The following is a 27588-nucleotide window of genomic DNA, read 5'->3' as shown; positions in this document are numbered from 1 at the left end:
GTTAGCCTCCTGAACCTGGAGGACCAGTGGACCATTCTTAGTCTGGCCCCTACCCTTTGATCTGTTTGGCATGGGTGACCGTACCAACACCCAAAGCACAACGCACTGACTCTAGCTCCTGGTAGATAAGCAGCAGGGGATGGAGGGCTGATCTGACTAGGGGTTGGAGGTGAGCAGGACCAGCCTCTCTAGGGTCTTCATGATATCTGAGGTCAGGGCCACTGGATAGATAGATAAAACAGATGCAAACTCACAGCAAGCAGTTCGATGTAAAATAGTTACAACAGCACAGACAGTCACAAAATAATATTAGTACGTGTCCCTGAGTGGCATGACCTGAAGATTGATGGTGTTTGGAATGTTGTCCTGGAGCCACATTTCTGCAAAAACAAGCACGTGGCAGTATCTCATCTTGCGCTGGGTCAGACGCAGACAAAGGCAATCCAGCTTGTCTTCCTGGGAGTGAACGTTGTAAAACACCACTGACGGGAGATCAGTCTGTAGGGGCATAGCCCCCAAACCATCGTGAATTTGAGTGCACCTGTCACGACTCTGTTCTCTCCCTCATCATTTCCTGCTAGCTGTAACAGGCAATGGTGTGGCATGATGGCCTGTCCTGCTCAAGAACACAGCTCCCCCACCATCAGTCTCACCATTGAACAAGATTTGCAGTATTTTGTGTTACCAATGTCCAACAGGGTCTTGCAATCACAAGAAAAAATGGTTAAGGCAAACATTTGCACCACTTGTTGGACCCAGAAAGGCCACTGTGACCAAATGTGACACCATTTTACCAGAAGGTTCTCTGAAGTCCCTGTCTGAACAGCATTCTATGAGAAAGAATTGTAGAATTATTCTTCACATTGAAGGAAGAGGTACTTTTTGACACCATCCTATCTGGTCAAGTCCTTCTCCTTAAAATATTGTACTGTTGGAGTGGATCAAAGTTCAGAAGTTGAAAGTTCAAAAATACAAACTTCAGATGTTCTTAGTTCAAAGTTCAAAGTAAATTTTTGTCACCAGATACAACCCTGAATTCATTTTCTTACAAGCATTTTCAATAAATCCATAATAGAATAATAACCATAATAGAATCAGTGAAAGACTGCACCTACTTAGGCATTCAACCAGTGTGCAAAAGTCAACAAGAAGAAAGAATTAATAATAACAAATAAATAAATAAATAAGCAATAAATACTGATGAGATGAAACATCCTTGAAAGACACTGTCTCTTTCTGTAAGAGGTATCATGCGAGCACCTTAGTGGGCATGTGTGCAGTTGTCCATAATCTCACTAGATTATTGGGAGTAGCAAATGGGGGTTGTGCCCTATTAACCTTCCAACCTTCACATGTCCCTGTTGCCATCGTATGAGTGATCCCTCAGTCTACGCTGTCTCAGCCAAGGCATGAGAATCATGGGCTGACGGGTCCAGGATTAAGATCAATTTGCATTCCATGTAAATGCACCCTGGAATCATAAATTTGTTCTATTGTTATGGCACAGAAGAAGGTCTGTTGGCTCTTTATATTTACTCAAGCTCCACATGGAGCAATCCCATCAATTCCATTCCCATGCTGTTTTCCCATTGTCCTGCAAAATATTTTGTTCAGCCATATCCATTCAATTCAATATAGAACTTTACAGCACAATACAGATCCTTTGGCCCACGATGTCAGGCCCTTCAGCCCACGATGTATAGGCCCTTTGGCCCACTATGTACAGGCCCTTTAGCCTATGATATACAGACGCTTCAGCCCACGATGTATAGGCTCTTTAGCCCATGATGTATATGCTCTTTGGCCCACTATGTACAGGCCCTTTAGCCTATGATATACAGACGCTTCAGCCCACGATGTATAGGCTCTTTGGCCCATGATGTACAGTCCCTTTGGCCCACAATGTACAGGCCCTTTTGCCCATGATGTACAGGCCCTTTGGCCCACAATGTACAGGCCCTTTTGCCCATGATGTACAGGCCCTTTGGCCTATGATATACAGACGCTTCAGCCCACGATGTATAGGCTCTTTGGCCCATGATGTACAGTCCCTTTGGCCCACAATGTACAGGCCCTTTTGCCCATGATGTACAGGCCCTTTGGCCTATGATATACAGGTTCTTCAGCTCATAATGTCAGGTTCTTCAGCCCACGATGTACGGGCCCTTTGGCTGACGATGATCCCTTCAATCCACAATTCCCTTCTGAAGATCCTGGTTGATTCTGCTCTGTCACCTTTGCAGACAGTGAATTCCAGATCTTAGTTTCTCTCTGAGTGAAAAACATCTTCCCAACATGGTCTAATTTTTTTCTGTAAAGTTTTAAATCTGTATACCTTGATCTTTGAATCATTTACTTGTAGGGAGAACCTTCCTTGTTTATAATAGCTAAATCTAAGTAACATGGATTATTCTAAATCAGTCAAGATGTTGTGGCAATTCAAACACAGATTTGTGATGTAACAAACCAGGCTGTTACACAACATTGAAAAATGCCTCTTGGCTCCTAAAGCAGAGAAGTTCCTCTGTTGTTAAATAACAAAATCTTTCATCTCTTTTACTGCATTGTGCCCTGATATCCTTATAGCATTTGGCCACCTCGTATCAAAGCTTAGTTCTTAATTGGTGAGGAATTTTACATAGAACAGCTTATTTATCTGTCAGTGTGGGGATGGTATTCAGCACATGGATGGTATGTTCTGAAGGCTTTGTGTGAAAGGATAAAGTAAGGTGTAATTTAAGTGGCATTCCCACAATCTTGCTAATAAATTTAGAACCAAGCCAAATTTGTGCAAAATTTTAAGGATGATATAAGTGCAAAGGAATACTGAGGTAAATATACATTTAGTGGATTAATTGTTCATTGTAGGTTGTCCTGTGATTTGGCTAGGTGGGTTGCTGGGTGCTGCAGCTCATTGGACCAAAAGGGCCTGTTCCACGCTGTATCTCTAAATAAAATAAAATAAAATAAAATGAAGGCTCCTGTTTCAACGGTGTCTTTAGGAAGCAGAAGGAAAACCAAACACAGAAAGAGAAAAAAATCTGATCAGGCCTTCGCCTTTCCAAAAGTGAGAGTTTCCCTTTTTTTGCATCAAAATTTCTGCCATTGGTTAATAAGACCTGCCAGATCCCCCTCGTGTTCTCTCTGCTGTCCTGCTGAAGTTCCTGACAGCAACTGACTGCTTTTCAGTCTTTCCTTTCCCAGAACTTCATAGTAACCACGGGTGACAGGGATGGTCAGAGATGCTTCTTCAGGCTTCTCCACCTGACGTGTTCACTAACCAGTACACAGAATGAATCCAGGTTTATGATGGGAGGGGATAAGTGGCTCTCTTTTAGATGGTAATGCCTCGTGCCAACTTTTTCAAAATACTTAGGGTGATATTTATCAAAGGTTGATTTTGACAAGATGAATTCAGCAGCTTGCCAGAACCAGTAGTGTGCTTCCTGCATGGCTGCAGTTAATGTGGTCTCTAAGTCTTGTTAATAACTTGGCTGGCAACTTTGTGATACACTTTTACTGAAGGTAAATCTATATCTGCAGGAGCACAGCTGCTCTGCATGTGACCACAAGGAATTGCAGAGTTGTCAACACAGCTTAGCACAGCACAGAAACCAGCCCTCCCCTCCATGAACTCAGTCTATACCTCTCGCTGTCTCAGTAAAAGCCAGCATAACCACCAACCACCCTGGATATTCTCTCTTCTCCCGTCTTCAATCAGGCTGAAGATACAAAAAACTGAAAGTACATGCCACCAGGCTCAATGACGGTTTCTACACTGCTTTTATGAAACTATTAGATAATTGTCTGGTATGATAACATTGGACTCTTGATCTCATAATCTACTGTGTTATGATCTTACACACTGTATTTTTTGCCTGTACTGCACTTCCGCTGTAGCTGTTACACTTTATTCTGCACTCTGTTATTGCGTTAGCTTGCTGTATTGCAATGCACTGTGTATTGGTCTGATCTCTGTGAACAGTACACAAGACAAGTTTTTCACTGTATATGTAACAATAATAAACCAATTCCAATTCTATAAGACCATAAGGTGTAGCAGCAGAATTAGGTCATTTGGGCCATCGAGTCTGCTCCGCCATTTCATCATGGTTGATCAATTTTTCCACTCAGTCCCAATCTCCTGCTTTCTCCCCGTATCCCTTCACATCTTGATCAATCAAGAATCTATCATCTCCTGCCTTAAACATACGTAAAGACTTGGCCTTCACGGCCATCTGTGGCAACAAATTCCACAGATTCATCACTCTCTGGCTAAAGAAATTTCTCTTCATCTCCGTTCTAAAAAAACACCCCTTCCAATTGCAACTTGTCAGCTATAGGATGATAAGAAAGTGCAGCAATTCTTTAAGAATCTTTCCATTAAGAGTTTAAAAACAAAAACTGCTTGCAATACTTAGGTCAGGTTGAACAGAAATAATTAGCATTTTTGTTTAAGTTCCTTTAACCGGAAATGTTAATTCTCTTTACAGATGCTGTCTGATCTGCTGAGCATTTCCCACGTTTACTGTTTTTATTTCATATATCCAGCATCTACAGAATGTTAGTTCCTTAAATAGATTTACTGTGACTGGATTGATATCATCTCCCTCTAGTGGTTGGATGATAACAGTAAAGGAGCCATCTGCACTGAAGCACGTTGTTTTTTTCTTGATGTTTGCTTGGACATAATATTGCTGGAAAACTAACTAGTGACAAGGGATGAAGGGATTTGTGGGTGCCACTTGCCTTTCATGAGAGTTACATTTTCTCCAAGACTGTGGAGCGATCTATTTAACTGAACCAAATGCAAGCAGAAGATGCTGGAAACACTCAGGCAGCATCAGTAAAGAGTAATGGAGTTAACATTTAGGGTAAAAGACCTGCTATTGTTCCAGATTTCCAGCATCGAGGACTTCATTGAACTCTGCTAACTCAAGCCCTGTCACCTCGGAAGTCACAAGCACAAGTTTATTGATAGTCATCAAGCCTTATAGAGTGATAGGGTCATATGACAATAGACAATAGACAATAGGTGCAGAAGTAGACCATTCGGCCCTTCAAGCCTGCACCACCATTTTGAGATCATGGCTGATCATCTACCAGCAAGACCCGGTTCCTGCCTTGTCCCCATATCCCTTGATTCACCCATCCATAAGATACCTATCTAGCTCATGGTAGAGCATGGAAACAGGCCCTTAGTCTAATAGGTCCACACTGACCATCAGCCACCCACTTACGCTAGTCCTACCTCTTTCTCTGCATACTCCCAGATTCAACCACTCACCTACATACCAGTGCCAATTCACAATTGCCAATTAACCTCCTAACTAGCACTCTGGCATATTGATGGGCACCAGAGGAAGTCATAGAGTCACAGGGAGAACATGCAAATACTACACACAGAGCATCAGAGATTAGGATTAACCTAGGTCTTGGGATCTGTGATTCAGCAGCTCCACTGGCTACACCACTATGCTGCCTTCATTGTTCTTCTAATTCCATCAAATCATGAACTGTGTTCATGAAAAAGATGGGTATGCAAAGCAATTGATACTGTCAATATGAATAGGAAACCCATCTTGCTTTCAGCTAACAGTGTTCAGGCAATCAAGTTAATGTAAACCCTCCTAGTTACAGATAAACAGAGGAACAAGATTCTTCAACAATTGGTTCAAGTTATTACTGGTTTCTTGTTGTTACATGTACCAAGATACAATGAGAAACTTCTCCTATTCAAAATTCAAAGTAAATTTATTATCAAAGTACATATATGTCACCATATTTAACCCTGAGATTTATTACTGTGGGCATACACAGTAAATCCAAGAAACACAATAGAATCAATGAAAGACTGCAGCCAACAGGATGGGCAAACTACCAGTGTACAAAAGACAACAAACTGTGCAAATACAAAAGGAAAAAAGGAAATAGTCATATTAAATAAATAAGCAATAAATATCGAGAACATGAGATAAAGAGTCCTTGAAAGTGAGTCCATAGGTTATGCGAACAGTTCATTGATGGGGCAAGTGAAGTTATCCCCACTGGTTCAACAGCCTGATGATTGAGGGGTAATAACTGTTACTGAACCAGGTGGAGTGAGTCCTGAGGCCCCTGTGCCTTCTTCCTGATGGAAGCAACAAGAAGAGGGCATGGCCCGGGTAGTGGGGATCCTTGATGATGCATGCAGCTTTCCTGTGACAATGCTCCATGTCGATGTGGTCAATAGTGAAGAGGGCTTTACCCATGATGGACTTGGAGCAATATTTTTATTGTTTTTTTTTAATCAAGAAAACATAGTACAAAGGAGGTTTGTGCAGTACAGAACAATATAACAAATACGCAATTCACATCTATGAAGGAGATGCACCCATAGTACAATCATGCTTTGGTTCCCTCCCTGCCCCGACATATCCCTCCCAATTCCTATCTCCAAGCCATCATTGCATTAGCAAAAAGGGTTAAACAGAACCTTTGTCCCCACAGAGCTGCATTGGTATAGAGAAGGTGTATTTTCCTAACGCATAAACTGTTGTATGTTTACAGGTCTGAGTTTGGAGAATTTTGCTGGAGAATGCTGAAAGTCAGGGAGTTATGTGCAGAGGAAAGGAAGAAGGGATGAACCTTTAGCTTGGCTGGGAATTCTGAAAATATTCAAGAAAGGGTCCCCACACCTTTTGGAACTTTATGTCTGAATTGAGGATTGAATAATGGATCTTCTCAAGGTGTAGACTGGTCATGATGTCCCTGAGCCACTGAGCATGGGTGAGCGGGGCAGCATCCCTCCACCTGAGCAAGATTGCACGCCTGGCCAGAAGAGAGGCAAAAGACAGTATGCGGCGTTTGGTCGGACTTAGGTGCATGTCCCCCTCTCCCGAGGTGCTGAAAAGAGCAATCAAAGGGTTAGGTTCCAGGTTGTAATTAAGTATTTGGGCTAGAGTTTGGAAAACATCTCTCCAGTATTTTTCCAAGCTAGGGCATGTCCAGTACATGTGAATAAGGGAAGCCTTGCCCCTTTTGCATTTGTCGCATCAGGGATTAACATCTGAGTAAATACGAGATAATTTAGTTTTAGACATATGGGCCCTGTGTACGACCTTGAACTGTAACAGGCAGTGGCGGGATAGTTGAGATGCATTCTGTGTTGAGTTGGAGTTTACAGCTAAGCAGGGAGGAGTGGTGTGTATTTATTATTTCAGTAATATTTGAGTAATCTTGTAAATATATTGTTTGATTAAGCACTCTTTGCTGTTTACGTAATTCATTACGGGTTATATGTACAAAGTACGTGAATGGCGTATGTCACTACATTGCCATGTCAGAAGTGCATTCCTCACTAAAGAGGGAAACTAAGTCTATATGAGTTATCCCAGGCTCCCGTGCTTTTCTTTTAATTAGTTCTTGGAACCACAAAATGGAGGAAGGCCTTTTAATATTTGTTATGTTTCAATAAGAGCCCTGCTTTTGTTCCTCTAAACTCCAGTGAGTACAGGCCTAGAGCCATCAAATGCTCCTCGTTTCAATCCCGGGAGAATTCTTTGAAACCTCCTCTGGACCCTTTACTGTAGTTTGTCAAAATCAGCCACTATATTTAACTCTTGTTCCTCAGAATTGTAAGCTGATTGACTTTAGCAGCACTGTGAAAGTAGATCTGTCTCCCATTAGAAGACTAGCAGTAAAGGGTCAGAACTGTTTACCATCCGTTTTCAATGCTTTGGCACAAAGCCATGGTTGGACAAGGTTAAAAAAATGTCATAGATGTGCTGATAGCACGGTAAATTGTTGACAGTTGCTGAAAGGTACGTGTGTGTACCGATATTAGGTTGCCAAACCTAAAATTAGTTTGGAGAAATATCAGTACAAGTTTGCAAAGCCATTTGTTGAGAGAAAAATTGTTGAATACACAACTTTTGATTATCGAATAAACAAGTTGGTTTATTTTACAAACTAGTTAAAGTTTTCACCCAGCACAGACTGTGACCTGCCTGGAAAACAGCCTGTTCCCTTTGAAGCTGCACCTGCGCCTGCACCAGACATTCCAGTGTAACTTAAAGACGCCAGACAACGTGACTTAGATTTTTGCCTCTGATTAATTGCAACATGTGTCGCAACCCCCCCCCCCCACCTCTCCCCTCGTGACTGAATTGCATAACAACTACTCTGTAGCTTAATTAATTTTTAGTTTGCTCTGTGTGTTAAGAGAAAGGGCAACAGAAAGCCTCTGCTGGGGAAATTGGCTCAATGCTTTCCTAAAATAAGCATAACTTCCCATATTGAGAATTGTACTGTGGTGATTTTCACTTTAGAGGACAGTGGATAGTCAGGAAATTCTATGCTGTTTATAAGTGTATAAGTGTAGAATAAGTCTATAAGTGTAGAATGTTTGGAACTTGTGTAATTTATCTGGTTCCTCTGGATTCTCATTGTTGGATTGAGCAAATATGATGGGGCTTGATTTTCCATTTGGTGTACAGCTCCAATTCCCATTCCATTACCCAAGAGTAGATCACAGCTAACTTCAGTTATTGGAAGATATTCTATGGGTGTGGATATGTAAGTATTTGGTTAAAACAGGGTCTGCTGAGAGATAGTCAGCATGGCTTACTGCATGGTAGGTCTATTTGTGTCTTCTGCTCTTTGTGTGTTGATTGGGTGGGGGCTTTGTTTCTTCATGGGAGCGAGACAGGGACGATGATGGGACAGGAATGATAGGTCCATTTGCTCTTCATAAGTGAGTGAGTTGAGCTTTCTGTTCGCCATGTGGTGAATGGGAGGGAGATTTGATTATCCTTTACGTGTGCTCTGGTTAGAGTCTTGATTCTCCATGCTACAACTGATTTGAAAACTCAAGTCTACAAGGGACAAGGTCTTGTGCCAAGTGAGACAATGTATGAGTTAGGACTATTTGCAAATTGAGCAGGTCCACAGTAATTGTTGACTGGAGAATGGGCTACAATATGACCAAAAATCAAAGAATTATACTTTTGATTTTCTTTTTTTTCAGAAAAGCTACAGCAGTAGAGTTAGGCCTGGACAAAAACAGGTAGGCCAGGACAGGACGGTTGTTCTAATTGTGGGGGAGAAGGAGAGAGTACCAGACTCGTGTATGTGAGCCTGCCTGAGGTGTGGTCTAGCCCAGCAGAAGACTCTTTCTCACACTTTGCTTGTTTTCCTTGCAGGAGATCGATGAATACCTGAGCCAGGCAAAGGATCGGAGCTACGAGGCGGTGGTGCAGTTCGGAAGGCGTGGGCTGAATGTGGCGGCGACTGCTGCTGTCACAGCTGCTGCCAAGGTAATCGCCGCAGAACCCGTCCCTCGGCACCTCAGCACGCGACACCCGTCGTTACGGATAGAATGTAATCCCTGGAACCATTTAATCAAAATGATATTTGACTTCCTGCTTTGCAGCAGCCTGATTACAAGCTCATCATCACAGTTCATAATATCCCAGTAGAAACCCACAGCATTTGACGTGTCCTGTAGTGATTATAGGTCAGTTTGATGAAAATCTGTGCTTAGTGTCCCAAGGTGTGGGAACAGGCTTTTTGGGCCTCTGTGTTTGTGCTGAACATCACGTTTCTATTTTCCAGCCCATCTTCTATACCAGAATGGTTCAATTGCTCATCTGAATCCTTCTTAAATGTTATGAGAACATCCACCTGCACCACCCCACCCTTGAGATGAACAGAAATCATCCTCAAATCCCCCGCAAACTTCCTACACCTCACTTAAACCTATGCTCTCTATTTATAGCTAGCCCAACCAAGTGGAAAACTTTCTCCTAAAACTACCCTCTCCTTGGCCCTCATATTTTGTACACCTCAGATAGATTATCGCTAACCCTTCTCCACTCGAAAGTTAAATGGCCAGCCTCACCATAGCTGAAATGTTCCAGGCCAGGCATCATCTTGGGGAATCACCTCTGCCATCAGACCATAGAATCATAGAAATGTACAGTACAGAAACAGGCTCTTTCTAGCCCACTGTGTCAACTGTGAGACTGAGCTACACTGGATGCATTTGGTCCCCATTAGATCATTTTCTTCAACCAATGTGGATAACTTCACTCACCTCAACACTAAACTGATTCCACAATCTATGGACTCACTCTCAAGGATTCGACAACTCATGTTCTCAATATGAGTTATTATTTATTCTTTGTTTGTTTTTGTTTTTGCACATTTTGTCTTCGTGTGCACATTTTGTCTTCTTTGGTTGTTTGTCTTCATGTGCAGTTTTTCACTGATTCTGTATATTTTTGTATCTAATGTCAATGCCCACAAGAAAATGTATCTTGAGGTAGTATCTGGTCACATAAGAATATTTACTTTGACTTTGAATTTTGAACCTCTCCCATCTAAGTCCCTTGCTCAAATGCCTTTTAAATGGCCTCTGGCAGCTTGTTCCAGGTATTCATCACCCTACCCATCAAATCTCCTTTAAATTTCTCCTTAAACTTGTGTCTTCAATTTCTAGACAGCCCTGTCCTGGGAAAAAAAAGCTCTATCCTACCTATGCCCCTTATAATCTTATAAACCTCGACAAAAGTTCACACCTCAAACTCCTACATCCCAGTGTGAAGAAACTTAGCCTCTCCAGCCTTCCCTTATAACTACGATTCCTCTCCTTCCTATTAGTATTACCAAAACTTAAACATGCCAGTGATGTGTCCAAGTACTACTGAGATCATGAAGGGAATTCAGAAACAAAGCTCACTAAACAATGGAAGCACAAAATCATTCCAGCCTAGGAGGTGAGTATTCCACCCACTGAGTCCATGTCACCTCTTTGCAGACCAGTTCAGTCGGTCTATACTCTTGCTTTCTCCTCTAGACCTGCAAGTTATTTTATTTCCCATATCTTTCCAATTTCTATCTGAAGCCTGTTAGACTCCTTCTTCCTCATCATTGCAGGTTCTATATTCTAGGTTGTATCCACCCTATGTCAATGTTTTTGCTCACATTTCCTTATTTGCCTCCTTCCTTCCTTATCGGATTCCACCATCTACCACCTCTGCTGCCTCCACCAACACCTCCCAGCCTCTGGCGGTTCCCACTCTTACCTTCTCCACCTGCCCCTATTACCACTGCTCACCTCAGTCCACCTTTTTCTTTGTAGCTCTTGCTTCACCCTTTGTCCTGGCTCTCTTCCCTCTATCCAGATGACCTGAAATCTTGACTGCCCATTTCCACAGATGCTGCCTGACCCACTGAGTTCCTCCTGCATTTTGTATGCAAATACTGAATCTTATTGTAAGATCTCATCTGATTCACTAACATTTTCTGAGTTGGGGTTGGTCTTCAATGTGATTCAGAATCAGACTTTAACATTATTTCATTTATGCTTCTGATCTAATGCATGGTTCTGACCGGCTTAAACAATGTCTGTATTCTATTCCTTTCTTCATAATGTGGTACACAAAACGGAGATAAAATAATACAACTATTCAACAAGGCCGTTCACTACCACCTTCTCAATGGCAGTTTGAATGGGCAAGAGCTGCTAAGTTTGCCAGCATTGTCCAGTTTCTGAAAAATGAATAAAAATGGTTACACATTTTGCATGATTAGTTACAGAGTAAGTTTCTATAGTGCCTTTGACACATTTTTTATATAAAGAAAGAGCTATACAAAGCAACACAAAGAATTCTTCTCTGGTATAGAACTTGATCTTTATTTTCTCGTTTCTGAATTGTCTGTGTCTGACTGAACTATATTAACATTCAAACCAAAAAATGGATAGGAAAATCAAACCCTGAGACTAGAAATAAAGGTCAAAGATTATGGGTGAAAGGTGAAATATCTAAGGGGAACCCAAGGGGGAGCTTCTTCACTCAGGGTGGTGAGAGTACAGAACAATCTGCTGTCAGAAGTAGTGGATGTGGGTTCAATTTCAAAAGTTAAGAAAAGTTTGGATAAGTGCAAGGATGGGAAGTGTATGGTGAGCTATGGTCATGGTACATTGATGGGGCTAAGCAGAATGATATTTCGACACGCACTAGATGGGCCAAAGGACCTGTTTCTGTGCTGTGACATACTTTGACTCTACTGTTATGTTGTTGATGTCATACAATGTCTCCCCAGGTGCAGGCATACAACAGTTTAGAAGCACCCACATTATGAGAGTACCTGATTATGATTACAGGAACCAAGTGTGAGGTAGATCCCCACAGATAAACGCATTTGGTGGTTTAGAAATTGTTGAATAGATTATTGCACCCCCTAGCAAAAAATATTAACTGCTTGAATCGTATAGGACTTTGATGAGACCAGGTCTGGGGTGTGATGAACACAAGAGATTTGCAGATGTTGGAAATTGAGAGTAACACACACAAAATGCTGGAGATACTCAGCAGGTCAGACAGCACCTGTGGAGCGGAATAAACAGTCAATATTTCGGACTAAGACCCTTCATCAGGATTGGAAAGGAAAGGGGCAGTAATAGAAGTCTTCCCCTGACTCACCTTCGCATTCTGACTTCTTCTCCCTTCCTGCTGAGGAGTCTTGGTGTGAAACGTTAACTGTTTAATCCTCAGTGTAGATGTTGCCTGACCTGCAGCGTTCCCCCTTTGTATGTGTTACTCTGGAGTACTATGTAGGGCACTGGGCTCCTTTCAGGAAAGCTCTTAATGCATTGGAAACAGTCCAGCAGATTTTCTTTCAATTGATGCCAGGAATGAGTGAGCAGCCTGAAGAGGAAAGGTTGGACAGGTTAGGCTTGTATCTACTGTTCCCTCTGAGCTGCGCAGTTGTGAGGCCGCACAGTAACTGAAATGCTCCCGTGCACATTTCTGTTTTTGCCACACACCCGGAATTTTCTTTTGTATAAAGTGCTGCACAGTTTTCAGGCTGCGTAAACATCTCCTGCTCGGAACAAGGGTTGGTCCGCACAGCTGTAAAACAATTATAGAGAATGTTGCTTGTATCGCCAGAGTTTAGAAGTGTGATGGGCGACTTAAGTGAAACGCAGTGAGATCCTGAAAATTCTTGACAGGATAGCTACAGAGAGGGAGTTTCCTATCTCATTAAATGGTGCAGCAGGCACAAAAGACCAAGCGGATGATTCCTCCTTCCATGTCGTACATTTGCTCTGTGTTCACTTAAGAAAGCAATGGAATGAGGCTAAGGGGTAGCTGCAAAACTTCCAGCAATAGAATATATTTAAAGTACATTTTCAACTTGCCTATCGGAGTCTGACAAATTCAGTGTCAGTTGGACGATGTGACACCACCTCCCCCGGCATCCATCCCTCTGCTCAATGTCCACTTACCCTTTTCTCTCTCCATTTGTTCTGTATAGAATGTAGTGGGATGAATCTAAACTTTCTCCATCTTTTTGCCATGTATTCTAACAAGAAAGTAGATTGCTTGACTTTAACTAGTGTTTTGCTTAACCAGATAATAGTATAAGGAGCATGAGATCTTTGCAAATGCATCGACTAATTGTTCAAGTTCACACTGTTTTTTAAATAGAAATCAGCACGTTCAGCTCTCAACCTTTGGCTGTGAAAATGTTTCTATTCCAATTAAACAAACCCAGTGGCCAACAACTGAGTTTGATTTGAGCAATTCTGCTCAGCCAGTTCTCCGTATCTCTAGATTAACTGGAGTTACATACACAAAAACACCGCTGAAGAGCAGCTGTCAAACAGCTGAGTTCAGAATCAGACCCAGAACATTATCGAGGAAATAATTCCAGATTTAGTAACAAAAAGAGAGTAATCCCACATTAAAACCAACTTTGGGGCACTGCTTTGTTGAGCACCTCTGCTCCATACTCCAAAAGCGGGACTTCCCAGAGGCCAAACATTTGAATTCCCATCCCCATTCCTGTTCCAACATGTCGGTCCATGAGCCATGACCTCCTCTTGTCCCAAGATGAGGCCACCATCAGGGTGGAGGAGCAACACCTTGTATTCTGTCTGGGAGCCTCCACCCTGATGGCATGAATGTTGATTTCTCCTTCAGGTTCCCTCCCTTTCCCCTCTCCCTCTATTCCCCACACTGGCCTTTTACCTCTTCTCACCTGCTTATCATTTCCCCCTGGGTCCCCTCCTCCTTCCCTTTCTCCTATGGTCCACTCTCCTCTCCTATCAGATTCTTTCTTCTCCAGTCCTTTACCTTTTTCACCTACCAGCTAACCTCCTTCACCTCCCCCAACCTTTTTTATTCTGGTTTCTTCCCCCTTCTTTTCCAGTTCCGAAGAAGGGTCTTGGCCAGAAATGACAACTGTTTATTCATTTCCACACATGCAGAGTTCCTCCAGCATGTTGAATGTGTTGCACCAAAATTAACTGATAAGGAGTTTTCCTGATGCATGAACACACTATTACTTTCCAGGCCAACCTTGGGCTGGAGGTCTGAGGATCTGTGCTTATGACAGTCTGCTGTATTTTTCTACTCTTACTACATTTGGCTTGTTACGAACCCCGTAACTGGGTCACTTACCAGCAAAGATAGAGAGGTCTGTTGAAGTCTGATGGTACTATTTTAATAGGTATTTATTGATAAAAGGGGCACAAAAATAAGATTAATGCAAACATACAGATAATATACATCGTCAATACTAAATCTAAAAGTACGGATATAATAACAATCAATAAGAAATAGCTCTATCGTTGTCTAGGGGATAATGTATTGTCCGATGGAAATATAACAGTCACTGTTAGTTCGTTCAAGCTGCAGTGTTTTGGGTTTAAGAGAGAGACGGTTTAAACTTGCCCAGGTCTTTTATGATGCCAATCCTTTGAGTCAGGGGAGTTGGTTTCCCCGTTGTTAGCTAAAAGCCGTGTTCCGTGGTACCAGCCACCAGTCCCAGGCAACGGAACTGAACGCACGTGGCCTCCTTCAAATGGCTTCCCGCTATTACGGGATCGCTAGCATTTCTTCTGGTGCGTCTGAGGGGCTGTTCCCACAGACCCTCTTTTATCCTGACTCGCAGGGTCTCAGATGTCAATCAGGTTGGGGGTGATGCAATCCCTCCCTCAACCAGCTCACTTTGCCTGAGGGTTCCCACGTAGTACAGTCTTCAGTCCACAAATTCGCCTTCCGGAGACAATGGCCATGTCCCGTAGCTTTATATCGCCGGGGGAATGAGACATTCCGCACGTCTCTCTCTCATTTCCTGGGTCCCCTGACCCAACCCAATAGTGATCTTGCGATTCTCACAAAGGAGGGGGCTGCAGGCATAACAGGCTTCCTATTCTTGTTAGCTCAGATATAGTTCAACAAATGCCATTCCCAAAGGCAGTCATGTTGACATGATTCCTGTACATCTGTTTCAATAACAGAAGTTTTTTGGGCAGTGACCCCTCTGACACATTGATTGACCCGCTATGAAATTCCAGTCTTATAGACAATTTGCATATTTCTCCCTGTTTTGTACTTTTGTTGGATTTTTCCCCACAGGCTTAAGATGACAAGGAAATTACTTGATTTAATATGATGTATTTTTGAATGAAGTGTTGCCTCTATACAAAAGATTTTGACTTGGAATTTTGAGGCCTCAAACTCCCTTTTCGCAGCACAGGAATGTAATTAGACAGGATAATATGTTGACAGGGGCCATAAACTTTGTCAAAGAAGCAGGGTTTTTTTACACAATAACAGAACGATTCCAAAGTGGAAGAATGCTGTGGGACTAAGATCATTCGGATGATAATTTTATTGAGAGACTCTTGTGCCTTGGTTGCTACTCTGGCACCAAATGATGAACTGATGATTAGGCGTATAAGATGATGAGATGCATTGATCGTGTGTATAGTCAGAGGCCATTTCCCAGGGCTGAAATGGCTAACATGAGAGGGCAGAATTTTAAGGTGCTTGGAAGCAGGTACAGAGGAGATGTCAGGGGTAAGTTTTTTTTTGCAGAGAGTGGTGAGTGCGTGAAATGAGTAATATTGGTGGAGGCGGAAATGATAGGGTCTTTTAATAAAAGACTCCTGGATAGGAACATGGAGCTTAGAAAAATAGAGGGCTATAGGTAACCCTAGGTAATTTCTAAAGTTAGTACATGTTTGGCACAGCATTGTGGGCCAAAGGGCCTGTATTGTGCTGTAGGTTTTCTATGTTTCTATGTTACTGACATCAAATACCTAAGTGTTGAGCCATCAAGTCTCCACCTGCTGCTTAAAGATGTTGAACTTCTATATGAAATTACCAAATAATCAACAAAGAACTTTGGGTGATTGTGGTTCCTGAGAAACAAAATAAGCAGCCTGGGGAATTGAAGCCATATTCGAATCGTAAAGAGCACATTGCACGGACCTCATGTTCTTGCCTTCACCTGGTTGCCTGAAACTCAGAGTCATAGCAAAATAGAGCATGATATCAGGCCCTTCACAGCTTCCTCCCTGCTTGTCACAGTGCCAAGAGGATTGACGATGGCAGTGGTAAACATTGCTTACATGTTAGCAAGGTCTTTGACAAGGTCCCAGATGGCAGACTGGTCTTGAAGGTTAGGTCAGTGTGAATCAGGGTAAGCTAGCAAACTAGATACAAAATTGGCTTGGAGGTAGGAGTCTGAGGGTGGTATGCAATATGCAATTAAAAGTATTAATTGCAACAACATCACAAACACATAGGTATCATCAGAGCAGCATCACTCACAAGAACAAACATAAATTATGCTAAATTATACAAGAGAAAATATAGATAATTATTACAATAAAAGTACATTGTAGTGCAAAGTGTTGCTATACTGAGATAGTGATTAGGGTTGTGCAGGTTGGATCAAGAACCAAAAGGTAGAAGGGAAGTAGCTATTCTTAAAGCTGGTGGTATCAGACAATGTTAAAAAGAGTTTACACTGGTACACGGATAGAAGACGAGAGAGGGAAGGTTTAAAAGGGACCCGACGGGAAACCTTTTCAGAAAGAAGGTGATGGTGATAATAGAATGAGCTGCCAGAAGAAGTGATAGAAGTGGGCACAACTACAGTGTTTAAAAGCATTTGGACATGCACACAGATAGGAACTGTTTAGAGGGAAATGGGCTAATCATAGAAAAATGGGACTAACTCGGGTAAGCAACTAGGTCAGCATAGACAGGTTGGGCTGAAGGACTTGCTTCCTTGCTTGTATAAAAACATAAGAAATAGGAGCAGGAGTAGACCATCCAGCCCATCGAGCCTGCCCTGTCATTCATTGTTGATCTGTCCATAAAATCAGCTTCATATACCTGCCTTTTCCCCGTAACCCTTAATTCCTCTACTACTGTATGTAAAAATCTATCTAACTCTTATCTTAAATATATTTAGTGAAGAAGCCTCAACTGCTTCCCTGGGCAGAGAATTCCACAGATTCACCACTCTCTGGGAAAAACAGTTTCTCCTCATCTCCGTCCTAAATCTTCTCCCCTGAATCTTGAGGCAATGTCTCCTATTCTAGTCTCACCTACCAATGGAAACAACTTTTCTACTTCTATCTTATCTATCCCTTTCAAAATTTTGTATGATTCTATAAGATCCCCTCTCATTCTTCTGAATTCCAGAGGGTATAGTCCCAAGCAACTCAGTAAGTCTCCTAATAGGTTAACGCTTTCATCCCTGGAATCAACCTGGTAAACCTCCAAAGCCGGTATATCCTTTTCTCAAGTATGGAGACCAGAACTGCGCATAGTACTCCAGGTGTGGACTCTGTGAATTTTAGTGGAAATGTTAATGATCCCAAAATACTAATATGATAATTATGTTGCATTCATGTTCATCCAGCTGGGATCTGGGGGAAGTAACACCAATAGACTGATAGCAAGATCAACACCAGTGTTGGTAGAAACCCACTGAACGCTTTATTATTCAATGAACCTAAATTGATGTAATGGCCTTGCCCTTTTGCTATATGAGTTTGGTGATATTAGTAACGGTGAAAAAGCAATTAAATACTTTGATTCCATGTAATACACAAAATTCTGGAGGAATTCAACAGGTCAGGCAGTATCTCCAGAGAGGAATAAAGAGTCGACGTTTCGGGACAAGACTCTTTAGATTCCTGATGAATAGCCTTGGCATGTACAAAGTCTGTTTATTCCTTTCCATAGATGCTGCTTAACCTGCTGAGCTCCTCCAGCATTGTGTGTGTATATTACACTGGGTTTCTAACTTCTATAGAACCTAACAACTCTAATGGAATTTCTTGAGGTTGCAAATAGTAAACTAGAAAAACACGTTTTGTCATCTATATCAACGATCTGAGTGATAATGAGGTTAACTGGATCAGCAAATTGGTGAATGACACTGAGATTTGGGGTGTAGTGGACAGTGAGGAAGGCTATCAGAGCTTGCAGCAGGGTCTGGACCAGCTGGAAAAATGGACTGAAAAATGGCATATGGAATTAATGTAAACAATGTGAGGTGTTGCTCATCGGTAGGGCCAAGCAGAGTAGGTCTTACACAGTGAATAGTTCAGCACTGAGCAGTGCTGCAGAGCAGAGGGATCTGGGAATACAGGTCCATAATTCATTGGAAGTGGCATCACAGGTTGATTGGGTCATAATAAAAGCTTTTGGCACATTGGTCTTCATAAATCTAAGTATTGTGTACAAAAGATGGGAGTCCATGTTTTAGTTGTATAAGACATTGGTGAAGCCTAATTTGAAATAATGTGTACAGTTTTAGTCACCTACCTACAGGAAAGATGTAAACAAGATTGAAAGAGTAGAGAGAAAACTTACGATGTTGCTGGGACTGGAGGACCTGAGTTATAAGGATAGATTAGGACTATTTCTTGGAACTTAGAAGATTGAGAGGACATTTTATAGAGGTATGCAAAATTATGTGGGTATAAATAGAGTAAATGCAAGCAGGCTTTTTCCACTGAGGTTGGGTTAAGTTGAGGTTGGGTTGAGGTTGGGTCAACAACTAGAGTTCTTGGGTTAAGAGTGAAAGGTAAAAAGAGGCCCATGAGAGGAAATGTCTTCACTCAGGTTTGTGAGAGTGTGAAATGAGCTGCCAGCACAAGTGGTGCATGCAAGCTCGATTTCAACATTTAAGAGAAGTTCGGATAGATACATAGATGGGAGGGGTTTGGAGGACTGTGGTCCCAGCGTAGGTTGATGGGAATAGGCAGTTTAGATGGGCCAAAGGGCCTGTTTCTATGCTGTACTATTCTATGAATCTATGACTCTATAAGGGACAACCAATGGACATTCTTGGACCTTCAGAATGCTTTCGATAGAGTGTAAGTTTAAGGCACGTGTGATTATGCACATAAACCACCTAATTTCTCTAAACACAAGAGATTCTGCGGAGGCTGGACATCCAGAGAGCTATGAAGGGTCTTAGTCAGAAATATCCTCTCTTTATTCAGCTCTACAGATGCTGCCTGATCTGCTGAGTTCCTGCACATTTTTGTGAGTGTTACTCTGGATTTTCAACATCTGCAGAATCTTTTGTCTTTATATTTTTGAATCCATGTTGATATTGTGTTATTCAGATCAGTTCATGGGACATAAAATAGTGTCATTCCAATGAATTCATTAGAGTATTTTATTTACTTCATTTCACAATTCCTACTGGAATAGCTGCTTTTAGGCAGCTATGACTATATTATAATTGTAGTTATTTTTACTGTGGCAGTCCTTGTCTCTGCTGGATTGTTAAAGGTGGTGTCTGTGGGAAGAAGTTTGAATTCTTGTGGGAAGAGCCAGGCATTCTTAGTTCTGTGACTGAAGTTAGTGGAGCTGACTACATGAGGTTGGATATACAGGAAGTGACAGGCAATGTTCATACACATGTTCAATGTGAGTAGCCTGGAATGTCTTTCCCCTTCCCTGTACTATGTCAGCTTATCATAGTAGACAAAAATGCTGGAAGAGCTCAACAGGTCAGGCGACATCTGTGGCAGGATTCCCAACATTTTTTAATGCCATAGATCAATACCATTAAACAAGGGATCCGTGGACCCCAAGTTGGGAACCCCTTAATATAGGGAGGAATAGACGTTTCGGGCGGAGGCCCGTTGGCTTTTTATTCCTCTCCATAGATCTGGCCTAAGCTGCAGAGTCCACCCTGCATGTCTGAGTGTGTTACTCCGGATTTCCAGCAACTGCAGAATCTCTTGTGTGTTTATGATTTTCAGCTTATCAGAACTGCTTTCTCTGCAATAGGTGTCAAGCCTTCTCAACCTAATCCTTTATATGGAGTTAAAAGAGGGGAAGGTAATTTGGAATGTGTAGCTACTAACCCCGTACTAATAAACCCTGCCTAATTCAGATTCCTTGCTTTTTGCCATTTGTTGGTTTCTGCGTTTAAAGCATAGGTAACTAATATGGACTCCCACAGACAAGTAACATTGATCTGGAGAAACCTGTGACTTCCAATATGATAATAAGGATGAAGTCAAATGTATTATCAATGATCAAGTGAGGGGAGCAGATCTACAGAGGTTCTCTATATTTGGATGTGCTTTACAGTTTTGGTGTGATGAAGAGTGTTACTTATAAAACCATAAGACCATAAGACAGAGGAGGAGAACTAGGCCGTTTGGATCATTGAGTCTGCTCTGACATTCCATTGTGGCTGATTTATTATCTCTCTCAAGCCCATCCTCCTGCCTTCTCCCTGTAACCTTTGACACCTTTTCTAATCCAGAACCTATCAACCTCTGCTTTAAGTATATGCCATGACTTGGCCTCCACATCCGTCTGTGGCAATGAATTCCACAGACTCACTTCCCTCTGGCTAAAGTGATGTCCATTTTTTCTGAGGCCGTACCCTCTGGTCCTAGACCACCTCCTCTACTAAAGGAAACATCCTCTCTACCTCCACACTATCTAGCCTTTCAATATTCAATAGGTTTCCATGAGATCCCCCCTCATTCTTCTAAACTCTAGTGAATACAGGCCCAGAGCCATCAAACACTCCTCATATATCATTTCTGAGATCATTCTCGTGAGCCTCCTCTGAATCCAATATTGCAACACAGGCATCTGTTTAATTACTTCATTAAACTGATGGATCAAATAAATGCAGGGATGTATTAAGTATTTGAGAATTTAAGTCATACTCCTTTATCTCCTGCTTCCCAAGCATCCTTCCAAGGTATACTGGCTTTATACATGTGAGTGCACAGACAAAAGGGGAAAATTTCTTCGGTAATTGCATGGAGAGAGGCTAACTAGCATGGAAACTGGAACTCTTGTGGAATAGAAACTGTATCTCATTGTGCTTTAGCTTCTTAAAACCCCTGTTGATTGAGTAATCCTAACACACTGCTGTGTTGTCAGAGTTTGCAAACTGGCAGTGAGTGCAAATCTTGCAGGGCTCAGTCTGTCTGACTGCATGAAGTGTACAGTTTGGAACACTCTATGTGTCCTGTGGTTTGCAGCATAGTCCATTTTGTAGAGAATGTTGACTACACCCAGTGGCCACTTTATAAGGTACACCTGTTTACCTGCTTGTTAATCCAAATATCTAATCAGCCAACCATGTGGCAGCAACTCAGTGCATCAACGCATGCAGGAATGGTCAAGAGGTTCAGTTGTTGTTTAGACCAAAACATCAGAATGTAGGAGAAATGTGATTTGAGTGACTTTGAGCAAGGAATGATTGTTGGTGCCAGATGGGGTGAATTGAGTACCTCAAAAACTGCAGAACTCCTGGAATTTTTCACTCACAATAAGCGAAGTACAAAGTACAAAGTAAATTTATTATCAATGTACTTATTCAAAGATTCAAAGTACATTTATTATCAAAGAATGTATAAATTATACAACCTTGAGAATTGTTTGCTTACAGGCAGCCACATACATATAACACCATATACAACCCTGAGATTTGTTTTCTTGCGGGCATACTCAAAACATCCAAAAAGCATAATAGAATCAATGAAAGACTGTGCCCGACAGGACGGACAAACTGCCAATATGCAAAATATAACAAATTGCAAATACAAAATAAAAAAAGAAATAATAATAATAATAATAAAAATCAAGAACTTGAGATGAAGAGTCCTTGAAAATGAGTCCATAGGTTGTGGGAACATTTTAATGATGGGGCAAGTGAAGTTGAATGAAATTATTCTCTTTGGTTTGAGAGTCAGACGATTGATCCTGAACCTATTGGTGTGGGACCTGAGGCTCCTGACCCTTCTTCCTGATAGCAGCAGCGAGAAGTGAGCATGACCTGGGTGGTGAGGGTCCTTGATGATGGAAACTGCTTTCCTGTAGCAGCACTCCGTGTAGATGTGCTCAATGATGTGGGAGAATGAATGACCTTTCACATGGGTAACAGCCCGCGGAGAAATCCCAAAAACGCCTGAGCTCTTTTAAAACCTTGTACTGTTGTCACCAACAAATGAACTCTTGCACTGATTGCAACCCCTCCCCCAAACACTTTGGGCCCCTTATCTGAGAAAGGATGTGCTGGCATTGGAGAGGATTCAGGGGAGGTTCACAAAAATGATCCTGGGGATAGAAATCCAGGAATGATGAGCTAATTGAATGTCTTATATGTAAGTTAGGCTATTATCAAATTTTATAAAGCCTAGAGCTTCCCTAAATCTTTTCCTCCTCTTCTTAAACTTATGCTCTCTGGTCTTGGTCACCTCTGCCATGTGTCTTACCATCTACCCTCCTTACTTTCATATACCTCTGTCAGACTCCCTCTCCTCTTCAGCTTCTTCTGCTCCAAGGAGAGCGAACCCAGGTTATCCCATCTCTTTATAAATGAGACATTCTACCAGGCAAACTTCTCTGCACCATATCCAGAAGAACACAAAATATTCCATCTGTGAATGATTGCTATTAACGGAGGAAGTTTTGTGTTTACTATAGTATCGTTAACTACTACATCACACGGGTTGTATCGAAGAGTAACGCACCACAAAATGCTGGAGGAACTCAGCAGGACAGGCAAAGAAAAGATTAAAGATTAGCTCTATTTGTCACATACGGTGAAATGTGTCAAATCAAATCAGCGAGATTGTGCTGAGCAGGCCACAAACATTGCTGTGCTTCCAACACCAACAGAGCATGCTCACAACTCACGAGTATGTCTTTGGAAAGTGGGAGGAAACCAGAGCACCCAGAGGAAGCCCACACGTTCTCAAGGAGGAGAACATACAAACTCCTTACAGTGGTAGGGAATGAACCACCATCTTACAGCTGGTACGGTAGTAGTTTTCCACTAACTGATAACAGATTATGGAAATAAACAAGCAGCTGACGTTTTGGGCTGGAACCCTTCATCTGGAACAGAAAGGAAAAGGGATGGAGCCACAATAAGAAAGTGGGGGAAGGGGAACGTGTACATATCGCATTTCTAATGTGCCATACCTAGTTAGGATTGGGCTATGGGTCACCCCAGCTTTATCAATAGTGAGGCCCAGCATTTGATGGCTGAAGGTGAGGTCAAAGCATTAACAACAATTTCAGCTAGATATGTTGAATGGATGATCCATCTCAACTTTGTCCCACCGTAGTAGAAGCTCGAAGTTAAAGTGAGTTCTACCAGTTTTGATGATTTTGTTACTTTAATGGAGTGACGGGGTGGAGGTACATCTCTACCAAAGGAGGCATAAGGTGCTCCTCCCTCTGCTAGCCTGCAGGTCACCCTTGGGCAAGGCGTAGCCCCTGGATCAGGGTCATGTGAAGTCATGGGAGCAAGTAACGGATGCTCATATGAGCAGCTGGTGCATGTCACATGTCCTGGTTATGCAACCACTGATGCCATGCAATCTCTGAACAGTATTGTTAATGGCTTGTAAAGGCACTTCCCAGAAGAAGGAAATGGCAAACCAATTCTATAGAAAAACTTACCAAGAACAATCATGGTCATGGAAAGACCATGATCACCTACGTCATATGACATGGCACATAATGATGATGATAATGAATGGAGCAGTATGTGTACAATATTTACAAGTAGTGCCCCAACACACACACACACTTATGTCTCTATAATGCTCACAAGTCATGTGATGAAACTAACCTTCCCCCTTGCTCCAGGGACAAGGAGCTCTCTCGGAGAGGCTAAGAAGCTTCAGCATGCAAGACCTGACGATGATTCGAGGAGAGAGCATCGATGATCCAACTGAACAGATAAGCAGTGCACAGAGCCAAGCCCAGAGTACACCACGGAACATCACAGAGACAGTTGATAACTCGGGTAAGCATTCGTTCAAATAAGCTTCACGCTTACCGGGAAATTGTAAATGCAAGACAATCTTCAATAAAGCCAATAAGGAAATAAGGAGAAATCTCCCAAATCAAAGAGTGGTGAGAATATAAAATGTGCTATATTGTGGTTAACTTGCATTGATTGGAGGACCTAGATAAGCATGAGGAAAAGAAAACAAACAGAAGGGCAGTTTGGTCAGTAAGGTGTGAGGCAGTGTACTTGGTTATTAAACTGTTGGGCTAAGAAGACAGTTTCCGGGCTGGGCCCCTTCACCCAAGTTGTCGATATAGATTATAAGTAATTGAGACCCCAGTAATGATCCTGAGGCACCCCACAGGAAACGATCTTTTTAACCCAAGTTTATTTTCTGTTCGTTAACGGGCAACCACAGTACCGGTTAGCATGACTGAATTACACCTCTGGGTGTTCCAGAGTTCGGAGTTCAATTCCAGTGCCGTTCTGTGAGGAGTCTCTGTACGTCGTCCCTGTGGAGTGTGTAGATACACCCCCCCCCCCCCCCGGGTGCTCCAGTTTCCTCCACAGTCCAAAGACGTAGTGGGTAATTTAATTGGTCATTGTAAATTGTTCGGTGATGAGGTTATTAGGTTGGGGTTAATGGGGTTTGTTGGGGATTGACGAGGTGGTGTAGCTCGAAAGACTGGAGGGGTCTATCCACGCTGTATCACTACATAGAAATAATATGAAACAGTGGAATAATCCTGCACATCCAGTTAGCATCCTTAACCAGAAACTTTATTATAATCTTTTCAACATTTTCCTGTTTCCTTACCCTGTAGGTTGAGTCCTTTGCCAGTTTTTCCTTTCATTTTGTTTCTGTTTATAATTTTCCCAATAAATTCGTCTTTGCCCACTTTCACCACTGGATGTTACAATCAGAGTTCTGAAATCCTGATAGTTAATTTCTGTTGCTGGTTATATGGGAGGGTGAGGAAAATGGAGGGAGACATAAAAGGGAGTTAGTTATCTGTGCTACGCTTGCCATACCCATCTTTGCCCAAATGGAGAGAACAAGTTCCAAGTGCTCCTGCCACGTTTTGTCACCCTGCAACCTTATCCTTCAATCTCTTCGAATTATGGAGGACAGCATGTGTATAAATGTCTCTCTCCACCAGACTTCATCATGACTCCAGTATTTCTACTATTTTTTTAACGTTTCTTAATTGTACATATGTATTTTTGTGTTCTATCGCTGAGCAGCAGTGAATCGTCTGATTGGCCTATCAAAGTTCTCTTTGGGAACTAGCTGAATTGATCAGCATTTCTGATCTGGCTATTGTTCACGATTGCACTTAACATAATAATAAAAAAACATCCAGATGGCGGCTGCTCGACTTTGCTGAGGTGATTATCAGCCTCTATGCATTGTTCACCAGAGAGGAATTTTGTAGAACCTTCCCTGGCCTTGTGTAAGCTTTGTAATTCTGTTCCAGAACTGTGATAACTGAATCCTTGAGTATTCCTTGAACATCCAAAATGGAATGGCAACTTTTTTGATGTATCAAATCATTGACCCAAGTATCTTTCAAGAATCACCAGATTCTGGAATGGTTGCAGAGGACTGTAAAATTGCAAATGCCACTCCACTTTTTAAGAAAGGAGGGTGGCAAAAGCCAGAAAAGTATAGGCCTATTAGCCTAACTTCAGTGGTTGGGAAGGTGTTGGAGTCCATTGTTAAGGACAAGGTTTCTGATAAAATAGGCTGGAGTCAGCATGGTTTACTTAAAGGGAAATGTTGCCTGACAAATCTTTTGGAATTCATTGAGGAAATAATAGACAGACAGACGTACTTTATTGATCCCTAGGGAAACTAGGTTTCGTTACAGCCGTGCCAACCAAGAATAGTGTAGAAATATAGCAATAGAAAACCATAAATAATCAAATAATAATAAGTTAATCATGCCGTGGAAATAAGTCCAAGACCAGCCTATTGGCTCAGGGTGTCTGGCATTGACACAGGCAGGATAGTCTGTTGTTTACTTGGATTTTCAGAAGGCCTTTGACAAGGTGCTGCTCTTGAGACTGCTAAACAAGACCAGAGCCCATGGTATTACAGGAGAGATACTTTCATGGATAGAAGATTGGCTGACTGGCAGGAGACAAACAGTGGAGAACTTTTCTGGTTGGCTGTTGATGATTAATGGTGCTGTGCAGAGATCAGTGTTCGGACCACTTCTTTTCATGTTATTTGTCAATGATTTGGATGACAGATTTGATGACTTGGTTTATGGACTTCGGCGTCCGTAAAAATGGAGGTTGATAGATTCTTGATTCGTAAGGGTATCACTGGGAGAGGGCAGGAGAATGGGGTTGAGAGGGGTAATAAATCAGCCATGATGAAATGGCAGAGCAGACTTGATGGGCTGAACAGCGTAACCCTATTCCTATGTTGTATGATCTTATGTCGCAGTAGCATCAGGTCGGGTCCCTACAAAAGAGCGTGAGATTGTTTAAAAACAAGGGTGAAACCACATAAGGGCATTATCCACCTGTCAGCAGTATCTTTGTAGCATTGTGCGACTTAGAAATAATTGTCAGCCCTTAAAGGTACAATCCCCATGAAAAGATTGTCAGCCCTTAAGGACATAAGCCTGTGAAAAGATTGTCAACCAATAATAAACTATTTCCTTGGGATATGGGAAGAAACTGGAGCACCCTGAGGAAACACGTGGGGTCACAGGGAGAACGTAAAGACTCCTTACAGACAGGTGCAGGAATGGAACCTGGGTCACTAGCACTGTAACAACATTACACTAACCGCTATCTACCATGCAAACCCCCCTCCCCAAACTGTGTTTTCCATACTGTGTTATTGTATTGTTGTAAATGATCCCAAATGGCTTCATGTTAACATACTCCTTTGAAAGTGCATTCACAGTTTCTATGTAGAAACACCTCATACAGCAAGATCCCCACACTCAGCAATGAATTGAATGATCAGTTTATGACCAGAATGACTGACTGCTATTGGGATTTGGTTTTGATTAATGGTTATTTGCAAATTCAGGTGATGCTTTAATTTTGATGCTATACCATTTCCATTGCTGTTCCTTTTTCCTCCAGTTTTTAAAAATGGCATCATATTCAATATAATAACAGGTGAGTCATAAACTGCTGAGAATAGGCAATGGAACTCATCCTGGGCTCATTCTGTGTGTCTGAGCCATTGACTGTGCTGACTAACTTGTTGGCTATTATGGCATTGTACTAAAGGATGAATTGCTATGGTAAAGCTAACACTAACGTGATCTTAGGTGTTTCCAATGCCTTTCTGAAATAACGGCCCTAAAGTCTCTACAGTAAAATGCATTGCTTAAGGTATCCATAGGTTATAAAGCATGCGCTTGATATCTAACCAGACCAGAATTTATCTAATTTGAATATCTTATTCCATTGTCTTAGCTGTCCAGTCCTACACTCTCTACATGCTCTCTTCTCATTGCTACCATCGGG

General features: G+C 42.0%; 1 protein-coding gene across 5 annotated transcripts in view; it reads left to right on the top strand.

Annotated features, from left to right (window-relative positions):
* The window catches only part of reep1 (receptor accessory protein 1), a 110569-nt gene that overhangs the window by 35046 nt on the left and 47935 nt on the right, over window positions 1–27588 (top strand). For all 5 annotated transcript variants that reach the window (XR_009511370.1, XR_009511369.1, XM_059965635.1 and 2 more), the window contains 2 exons: window positions 9183–9296; window positions 23946–24105. Coding sequence is in view for 3 of the 5 variants with exons in the window: in XM_059965635.1 (XP_059821618.1) it covers window positions 9183–9296; window positions 23946–24105 (274 nt within the window). In the remaining 2 variants the exon portion in view is untranslated. The remainder of the gene's footprint in view (window positions 1–9182; window positions 9297–23945; window positions 24106–27588) is intronic.

Source organism: Hypanus sabinus, chromosome 3 (assembly GCF_030144855.1).
Source record: "Hypanus sabinus isolate sHypSab1 chromosome 3, sHypSab1.hap1, whole genome shotgun sequence".
NCBI lineage: Eukaryota > Metazoa > Chordata > Chondrichthyes > Myliobatiformes > Dasyatidae > Hypanus > Hypanus sabinus.
The sequence above is the reverse complement of the archived record's forward strand: the minus strand, read 5'-3'. Positions and strand labels throughout refer to the sequence as shown.